At 41.4% G+C, this 10834-nt stretch overlaps 1 protein-coding gene across 1 annotated transcript; it reads left to right on the forward strand.

Moving 5' to 3' along the window:
- The first annotated feature begins 6127 nt into the window (after positions 1-6127).
- LOC120111558 (E3 ubiquitin-protein ligase CIP8-like) lies at positions 6128-6871 on the forward strand. Its single transcript, XM_039128852.1, has one exon. It carries the CDS (start codon positions 6128-6130, stop codon positions 6869-6871), a length of 744 nt encoding a protein of 247 aa, XP_038984780.1.
- The last annotated feature ends 3963 nt before the right edge of the window (positions 6872-10834 follow it).

The following is a 10834-nucleotide window of genomic DNA, read 5'->3' on the forward strand; positions in this document are numbered from 1 at the left end:
ACGAGGCCGACGGCAAGAGTACTCAGCCGAAACAGGGCATTGGACCAAAATCCGGCGATCGGCCGGCTCTAAATCTCCACACACCGTGGCTAAGCATCAAGCAAGGAGAAGGAGAAGTTTACCTTAGCCCCCGACGAAGATCCGGCGCCTCTATTCTCCGGCGGCAAGGAAGAAGGAGACCACCCGCCACCCGGTGCCGTGGCTCCTCTCTCTCTCCCTCTCTCCCTCTCTCTCCCTCTCTCTCGGTGGCCACACGAAGAAGACCCTCCCCCCTTTGCGTGCGGCGGCTCTCCTTCGGTGGGCTCAAAGGAGAAGAAGAAGGAGAAGGAAGCCCTAAAACAGGGCTCCTCCTTCTTCTTCGGGATGGAAAGATCCATCCCGTTGCCTCACGTGCGTCGCACGTGAGGCCGGGGTTTTGGGACTGGGCCGATCATTTGGACCGGGCCCAGTTCTGGGGTCTTACATCCCACCCTCCTAAAAAAAAATTTCGTCCCCGAAATTTGCGTACCTGCAGTTTCAAAAAGTTGAGAATACTTCTTCCAAATCAAGTCATAACACTCTTCAAATCCAAGTCGTCTTGTCTGACCAATGTCAAATAATTCTATTCACCATACTTTCTCTACACACTCTGATTTAAACCTCAACATACCCGTGTCAAGTCTAGATTTTTTTTTTTTTAAGAATTACTTGCTTGTTGGCACATTCATTATTATGTCTTATTCCGTGTGAACACTTTCGAAATTTAAAAGTTTATATTCTTCTTTTGACAATCAATCAAAAAAAAATGTTATGTAACTATTTAATCTTTTCTAGCAGCATAATGAGCTGTCTAACAAAGAGCAGTGGGCATGGCAAAACAATAAATAGAAATAAATATTGAGACTAGATTAGTACCTGTCGTCAACACATCAGAAGCCTGTGCATCTTGCTGTGTAAGTGCAAATACTCTTCCTTGAGTCTTTGGCCCCTGGTTTTCTTCCATTGCCTGAGTAGATCTATTCTCGTTTCTTTGTGGGCAATCTGCAATTTTATGACCTAACTTACCGCATCTAAAGCAGGCACCGGTGTTCCAATGGCAATCCTTGTCAGCATGAGCCTTACCACATCTAGAACATTTATTGATATTCATCTGCTTAGTGTTGTCACTCGTTGATTTCTTGTTTGAACTTTCGGCGTTTTCATTGCTCTGCCCCTGAAATTCATTCGATCTGTTCCTCTTCTTTTGATTTCTTTCCCTTTCCAACCGTTCATCATTAACTTCCCTTTCAATTATTAAAGCCTTATTTACCACAGCTGCATAGGTAGTCAATTCATAAGGTACCACTTGTTTTCTAATTTCAGTCTTTAGTCCCATCTCAAATTTATGCACTCGATCTAGCTCATCCTCGACTAACTTTGGAACGAATTTGGCTAGCTCGGTAAATTTAGCTTCGTATTCTGCAACAGTCATATTCCTTTGCTTTAGATGAATAAACTCCTGCTCTTTCTGCGTCCTTACACTCCGAGGAAAATACTTATCATAAAATGCTCCTCGAAATTTTTCCCAAGTGAGTGGCTCCCTATCCTGCTCATATTTATGTTCCAACATCCGCCACCAGTTGAATGCCTCACCTTGCATCATGTATGATGCAAACAAAATCTTTTCATCATCCTGGCATCTCAAGACAGCAAATGTTTTTTCCATTTTTGTAAGCCAATTGTCTGCTTCCAACGGTTCTGTAGTCCCCTTGAAAGCTGGAGGAGCCAGCCTCTTAAATTCAGCAATATTGCTACGTTGTTCACACTGTTCCCCTCGTCCTTGCTGTGGCTGTGTCTGAGGCAACTGCGCTTGTTGTTGGAGCAACTGCTGTTGTACCTGCTGTTGCATCTGCATAAGGCCCACTATGGTCTGCATAACCTGGCCTAGGCCCGGCTCTTGTTGTCCTGTCTGAGTATCACTAGCAGGATTGACGACTCTCTCCTGCTGAGGGGTGTTACCAACTTGTTGGGGTGTGCTGTCATTTTGCGGGTTGGGTGCCTTATTAGTAGCTCTGCGAGTAGTCTTCCTCGTCCGACGTGGAGGCATCCTGATCTATGTCTATCAGATAGCAGCATACCAATAATAAGCTTACCAGTTCATTACAAGTACATAGAATGGTTGTTACAATCATCATAAACTAACGTCCCAATGTCCCTAGTGTCTACCCACCTACACTCATGTCATGTCAGATTTTCTTATCTTAGAATTTATCCATTCATGCTCTGATACCATAAAAGTTGTCACGCCCCCGGCCCGAGATCGCGAGCCGGGGGTCCGCGCCAACCGCCGCACACCCGTAGGGAACTCTCCCCACGAGCATGCAAGGCATCTAAACCAAATATCTCAAATATATAACTAAAAATAATTCAGCTGAAATAAATGCAATCTTATTCCATTGACTGACACAAATTATAAAGTTTCACAGTTCTCAATGCGCAGCGGAACAATAAAGATAGAACATTAACTTAAATAAAACCTAATCTAAGATAACTTGTGTCATAATTCTTGTATTCGCTCTCCCATTTTAAATCCCCGATAGGTTAGTTCTCGGAATCTGTAAAACAACAAGAAATTGTATAATGAGCTAGACAGCCCAGTAAGTAATAAACACCTTAACTAGTCAATTCATATAATAACATAAAATATAAATATAAATTACGATGAATCAACATAATAACATAGTCAATTCCTTTTCAAGCACAAATTCATTGAAATTCGTATTTTTTCAAATATCTATATACATAATCATAAATCTTATTCGAAACAAATCACATTCATCTCATCAGCCTTTAGCTACGACCACACTATACCCTGTGGCTAGGCCAGAAACAGAACCGCACTTATACCCTGCGGAGTGGGCCAGAATACCGCACTTATACCCTGCAGAGTGGGCCAGAATACCACACTTATACCCTGTGGTGGGGCCAGAATTCCGCACTTATACCCTGCGGAGTGGGCCAGAATACCACACTTATACCCTGTGGTGGGGCCAGAATTGCCAATGCATAACCCCCTATTGGCAGGGTCCAGAACATAGCCAGGCTGAGAGTTCTAAATCTGATACACATCAAAATTCTTTTGTAACATAATAGATATATCATAATCCGATCTAAATATGCATATACGATGCAAGAACAGTAATATAACAATAGTCCGAAAAAAAATATCATTCCAATTCACATATCCATTTTTCATTCAAAGCATCATCTCGTAAGATTCATAAATCATATATAAATTCATTAACAATTTACTTGATGCAAAAATAATATTATATAAATGAATAGTCTAGAGAAGGCAGTTCATTACTTACATTGAACGCGATCCACAGTAAATCCAATTAATCTCACAAATTCCTCGCAGGACCTAATATCCAAAAATCATATTTTCTTTCAAAATTAATCATAATATATATAAAAACTTAAATTTAATATTTCCCCTGGCCGACCCTGCAGGAGTGCCTAGCACCCTGAGTTCGGGTTCGGGTTCGGGTTCATACCCGTAGACCATCCTCTTCCCTTATTCATTTTTTTTTCCCTTCTTCTTTTCTTTTTCTTTTTCTTCTTTTCTTTTTTTTTCTATTCTCTCCCGACTCCCCTCTTTTCCTTTCGGTGAAACAGGGGGCCCCGTGACCCCCCCCCCCCTTCTTCTTCTTCCCTCTCGGTCGGACTCCGGGGCGACCATGGTGGCCGGCCCCGACGGCGGCAGGAGGCAGCGGAGCAAACCCGACCACCCCCGGCGGCTGACGACGGCGAACGAGGCCGACGGCAAGAGTACTCAGCCGAAACAGGGCATTGGACAAAAATTCGGCGATCGGCCGGCTCTAAATCTCCACACACCGTGGCTAAGCATCAAGCAAGGAGAAGGAGAAGTTTACCTTAGCCCCCGACGAAGATCCGGCGCCTCTATTCTCCGGCGGCAAGGAAGAAGGAGACCACCCGCCACCCGGTGCCGTGGCTCCTCTCTCTCTCCCTCTCTCCCTCTCTCTCCCTCTCTCTCGGTGGCCACACGAAGAAGACCCTCCCCCCTTTGCGTGCGGCGGCTCTCCTTCGGTGGGCTCAAAGGAGAAGAAGAAGGAGAAGGAAGCCCTAAAACAGGGCTCCTCCTTCTTCTTCGGGATGGAAAGATCCATCCCGTTGCCTCACGTGCGTCGCACGTGAGGCCGGGGTTTTGGGACTGGGCCGATCATTTGGACCGGGCCCAGTTCTGGGGTCTTACAGGTTGGATGCCATAAAACAATAGTCGGCCTCTATGGAAAACAATTAAATTTGGATCTTGTTGACCTACTTATAGAGGTGCAACCAATTGGTTGCAAATGGCTTTATAGGATGAAAACGAACTTTAATATTAAGGTTGAATAGTATAAAGCTAGACTTGTGGTAAGGAGGTTCATACAAAAGAAGGCATCGGCTTTAAAAAGATCTATTCTCCAATATAATCAAAGGTCTTTTAGGGTACTCATGGCCTTAGTAGTCTATTTTTGCTTGGGGATACATCAAATGGATATGAGAATGAATGACCTTAATGGTGGTTTAGAGGAAAAAGTTTGCATCGAATGTCATAAAGGTGTCATTATTAATGGAAAAGAATACATGATTTGTAGACAAAAAAAATCCATATATGAACTTAAGCAGGTTCTCGATAGCAGTATCTCAAATTTAATAAGATAATTACTTTCTTTAAGTTTATTAAAAATGTTGTTCATGCCAATGAAAGCAAGTTCATAAATTTAGTTCTATGTGTAGATGATATGATATTATACTTGCTAGTAGTTATCTTGGTCCACTTAAAGAAACCAAATAATTTCTATCTCAAATTTTGATTAAAAATATAGGTGAAGTTGCTTATGTTATCGACATTGAGATTAATAGAGATAGATCCTTAGGTTGCTTGGACTATGTCAAAAGCTTACATATCTAGAGTTTTAAAGAAATTTAGGATGGAAATATGTTCACCTAGGATTGCTCCTATAAGGGTGTCAAATTTAATAACATGCAATGCCCAAGAATGGAATTAAGAGAGAGAAAGGAAATAAGATCTATCTACTATACATCTATTGTTGGGATTTAACTTATGCCCAAGCTTGTCCATGTCCAAACATTGATTTTATTGTATCGAAACTTAGGTGGTATCAATATGATCCTAGAATGAAACATTAAGAAGTTGCAAAGAAGGTTATATTTTACCTACAAGATGCAAAAGACTATATGCTCACTTATGGATAGTCACACCATCTTGAATTTATAGGCTATTTGGACTTGGACTTTGCTGGATGCCTTGATAATAGGAAGTCAATTATGATCAAATACATCTTCCCACTTGTAGGAGATGCAATATTGTGGATGAGCACAAAATAAAGTCTCATCACCATATGTACCATGGAAGCACAATATATAGCCTATTATAAGACTTCCTCACAAGCTATTTAATTATAAAATTTTATCACAGGACCTAAAGTTATTGATTATATTTGTAGATCATTAAAGATATATTATAATAATAATCTTACAATACGGTTCTTCAATATTACGAAGAGTACCAATGCTTGTAAGCACATTAAAGATATATTATGTTTGTTTTGCTCTTCATGAAAGAATTAAAAAGGCTGTAATGTCTACTAGATGCAAAGCTACTAATGGCAAATTCACTAACTAAAGAACTTGCTCCCAGGACGTTTAGAGATCTTATGGCTCTTTTAAAACTCATTAGCACTTTTTATGAATAATATATAGTGGACCTACATAATAAGTGAACTATTTGGTTTTTTACAATTAAATTCATTTAACTCTATATGCCAATGAATATTACAACAGTAAAATTAATTCAAAGAAAACTTCCGACCGCCCAATTTGGTCCAAACTAGACCGTTGGCCTGCCAGGTTTTCTTGCTCTACCGACCCTATCCTGGGTCCGATTGCGAGCCACCAAAACCCTTCGCCGTATCCTAACCCTACTCCGATTCGAATTGAGACCTGCCCCTACGCGGGTCCAAATTGGACCGTTGGTTTAATGAAGGCCCCTGTTTGTATTTCCTGGCCGTTCGTGCTTCTCTTTCTCGACGGAGAAAAGAAATCAAGAAAGAGAGAAGAGAGGGATCAAGAAGAGAGAGCCATGGCAATGTCTGAGAGCTACAATCTGGGCAACGCAATCGTCCACATGGAAGCCCGTAGAGTGCTCGCTCCGCAAGTCCAACCCCAAGTTGTCGTCGGGATTCGCTTCACCAGCTTCCGCATTCCGGCCGACGATCTCTCCATCGCGCCGGCGACTTTCCATCGATTCCATCTGGTCCAGATCCCGTTACCGACAGCTCTCCCATCGATCGTCTCCTCCGTGGTAGCCCGCCTCCACGGTGTCCACGGGACGGTCCGGCGGTTCTGCAACGACCGGATACTCCGCTTCTCCTCCCTGGCCGCGGCGCAGATGATGGACGACGGATCGGCGCTGGAGCTGCTCGTCCACGTCGGCCTGCTACTCGGACAACGTGGGTCGGACGAAGACTTCGACCTCATGCTTGAATGGATGATGGACAATCCTCCGGAGGAAGAGGAGGAGATGGCTGACGCTGTGTTCGATTATTACGTCTACGAGGATGACGACGCCGGCCATGGTGGATTTGGCGGTGTGCCGGCGAGCGGGTCTTTTATTGAGGGGCTGCAGCGTTTCGCGTATGGTCGAGGAGACGGCGCTCGGGAGGAGCGGTGCATGATATGCTTGGAGGAATTCGATGCCCCGGCGGCAGTGAGCAAGACGCCGTGCTCGCACGCCTTCCACAGCCAGTGCATCATCCAGTGGCTGGAGAAGAGCCACCTCTGCCCCATTTGCAGATACCAGATGCCCACGGCCAGTTCCAGTTGACAGGACCATCTTTTGTTTAATTTCTAATCTTTGTGATTATGTCCGCCCAGTATGTAAATCATACATTGTACAGTGATTTGTTCTTTATTTAATCAGTGAAGAGATTTTCACTTTCTATCAGTTTACTGTGTAATCCTCTGATGTCTTAGGGTTCGATCGTGCACCATATAATAGATATGGTTGTCGCCCTGCACTTTGGGAAATTATTGGGAAAGAAGGCTTTAATTTGATGTCACCATATAATGGAACACAGCTAGGCCCGACAATGCACTCTGATTCAGCCCGACCATAGCCTTAGATACTAACCTTGGGTCCAATTTGGGCTTTGACCCAACCCAGCATGACCAGCCCATTGGCACCACGCCTTTTCAGCTTATAGTGGGGTTGAAAAGGATCGAGTGCCCAAGTCATACAGAGATATAAGATGAAGGAAATTAATCATAAACTTTAACTATAATGATCTAACTAAATAAATCCATCATTATGAGTTTACTCATTTACAAAATTTAAAAATTCATCTGGTATTAGAAAGAAAAATCAACTTTCTAATTAATAACTTTGACTTTAAAACTCCAGACCCAATTCATCTAAGATTAATTATCCTGCAACTCTAAAAAAAAAAAGTAAATAGATGGTGTGCACTTTATAGCCTAGTAAGAATCCCAACACTCACAATATTATAGATAAAGTAAATTTTAAAACCAAAGTTAGCTATTGCAATTAAAAATCATAAGATCACATCTTGATTATTCAACATAGCTCATAAATCCATATAGATATGTACATATAAATGTATGTCATCAAATATATATCTCATTTATGAAAATATATCAGGCATATCATCAATCTAAAACTTTTGTTTAACATTAGTTTCATATATCTTATCTTTCATTACTATTTATATTTCAATCAATAATTATCTTTTCAATTTAGACTATATAGAGTTATGCTTTAGCCCATGATTGGCAAACCATAATCCCATACTTCAGCACGTGGCAGCACACCATAATATCCATACTTCTGCTCATGGTGGCCAACCAAGATGTTATGATTCAGCCTATGAATGGCAGTCAATAATTATCTTTTCAATTTAGACTATATACGGTCATACTTCGGCCCATGAAATTGGCAAACCATAATTTCATACTTCAGCACGTGGCAGCACACCATAATATCCATGCTTTTGCTCATGGTGGCAAACCAAGATGTCATGATTCAGCCTATGAATGGCAATCCATAATACCCACGCTTTGGCCCATGGTGGCAAGCCAAGGTGTCAAAGTTCAACCCATGACTAGCAATCCATAATGTAGCTTGTCCAAATCCTCTTTACATAATCTTACTGTCATTCAATTTTTCTAAATAAAATATAAGTCCATATTATATTTCTAGTTGAATCAAAAAAACCAGCATCATACTTGAAGCAACCGAAATCATCAATATCGAATAAATGTTTATAATAAAGAAACATATATTTATATATCCAAATCGACAATCAAATGATAATCATACTACAAACAATGCAAAACCAAAATCATCAATATACATTATAAAAATACACATATCCATAGAAGTGATTAGGAACAGGAATTCTTACTTCTATCGGTGACAAACTCAAGTACAACAAACACCGATCCACTCCTCAATCTATGAACTTGGGAGTAAAATGTTCTGCTCTATACCATCTTGCCTAGACAATTGCTCACCTATAGAGCCATTGTTCGTCATCAGAACAATTGTAAATATCCAAAATTATGGTAGAAAATTATAGAAGGATAGAATAGATGGTTGCACAATGTTAGTTAGGGACCCCTGGTCACACAACATCGGTCTATGACCCCTCGCATAGTCGACCAAAACCCGTGTAACTACATGAACCCCCATTGGTCCGTAAGGTATTATAAGAGAGAAAGAAAAAAGTGGAGAGAAAAGAGAAAAGAGAAAAGAAGAGGGAGAAAGAGTAAAGAAGAGAGAGAGAGGGGAGAGCAAGAGAGAGAAAGCAAGAGGGACAGAGAGACCCACAGTGTCTCTTCTCAAAAGAGAGAAAGGAGAGTTCTAGACTCGGGCACACCTACAATGGCAACCCACCAACAGCGGTGCCTACGGCAACATCCCATTATAGCAGTGGTCGGTCTAAGGGCAAGAAAAAGAAAAATAGAGGAGGCCCTATTCCTTGAAATCTGGTGACCAATGGCTAAATCACCGTTAAGGGTAGCCTTAGGGTTGGAAAAGTGAAGGAGAATAAGAATAAAAGATTAATACCTCAATTTCAGTGACAAATCAATAATGGCACAATGAATTTTTTCGATGAAAACTCATGGGGGAAAACTACAAAAAACTTAGAAATCGGTGGCGATGGAGGATGGCTCCAATGGTGAGATGCCAAAGAGGAGAAGGTGAGTCCTTTATAGATGGGCCCTAGAGCTCTGCCTAAATCTGACGGCCTTATTTCCGTCCGAATTGAAGGAGAGGAAGAATCCTATTAGATGTTTTCCTCTCCATCATGCGTGCAAGGCACGTGTGTGCGGCTCAACAGCCGGTCTAACCCATTATAGGCCATTTTTAGGGATTAAGAGTCCCTCATCGAACATACTCTGATAAGAGTACTTATTCGTTTTTGTTGTTTCAAGTCAGAGCTTGGTTGCGGACCATAACCCCAAACATAACCATCCATTCCAAACCTCGGCTTCGTATGATCCGAGCAGCTCACCGCCAAGTCCTCCAGCATCTCTCATCCTCGGTGCCTAGATCAAACTGGTCCTCAGCGGCAACATCCATAAATGCAAGTTTAGATGGATCAACAAATTTCAGACTCGTCCAAAAATTTCTATGCACGTCTGGAGGTTAGCTAGGCTGCTTGTTGATGGAAAAGTTTTTAGAGTCTAGCTGTTTGCATGCAGAGAGCCCCACAAATGCAGTTTGACATGGAGAAAACGACACGATATAATCTTCATCAGTTGCATTATTAAATATGTAACCACCTGCCGCCATCAAAGAGAACAAGATTCCAATGACTCAGAGTAATGTCAGCTGGAACTTTTTTCCAGGATAAGTGCAGACCAAACCCAACAAATGGTAAGCCACTGACCTCCCACTAGAAGAATTCCTTCTTTCCTATTTGCTCAGTATTTAGCATGCATAGATTAAAGAACATGGGGCCCATCTTAATCCAATTAAATTATTAGCTCATGGTGGGATGATAAGAACTGAAATTCTGTTTTGGGATTGCAGTCATTTCTATCACTTTCAGTGAGACATCCAACTTTTGAAAGACTCAAAGCTGAAAAAGCTCGCAATGCATACGGATGCTTATAATTGCATTAAAAAAAGATAGAAAAATTGAACAAGAAAGTTAACCAAGGGATGTGCTGCCTTCAAGGGGGCCCTTCAATTGGGCAAAGCATCAATTGCCGAGAAACTGAAGCTGACACTAAAACAAGTGTGGAACCATAATTAACAACACCAAGTTAAACTAATCTAGGCAATGGTCCTGTAACAAGTAGTTAAATAGTTCGCATGGTCCTGTAACAAGTAGTTAAATAGTTCGCTTCAAGAGAACTCATATTAGATCTCAAGTGCACAATTTCTCTTCCCCACAAGACTTATCTTGTTCTGCACTAATGGAACAGCCAGCATCTACATTATAAAAGATAAAACATGCAATACTTATTTACCTAACAAGTTATGCTCATAACCCAGATAGATTGCCCAAAATAAAGAGGGTCCTACCTACATCCTCAGTGCTCATTTTACCAGTACCACTAATCCTTGTTTCTAGCAAGTAGGCATGCCTATATGGTCCTTGCAGCACCAAGCCACCCATACAACCAAGATGTGCACCAAAAAAAAAAAGAAACTAACATCCATGAACAATAACTAATAGTTAAGAATTTACTATGCAATTATTCTCAAAAGGATTGACTATATGCAATCCACTAACTAGCTATTGGTTTAAGAAATAAA

Source organism: Phoenix dactylifera, chromosome 1, assembly GCF_009389715.1.
Source record: "Phoenix dactylifera cultivar Barhee BC4 chromosome 1, palm_55x_up_171113_PBpolish2nd_filt_p, whole genome shotgun sequence".
NCBI lineage: Eukaryota > Viridiplantae > Streptophyta > Magnoliopsida > Arecales > Arecaceae > Phoenix > Phoenix dactylifera.

Excerpts from the sequence above, each read along its gene's own strand:
- LOC120111558 (XM_039128852.1), top strand. The coding sequence starts at position 6,128 with ATGGCAATGTCTGAGAGCTACAATCTGGGCAACGCAATCGTCCACATG.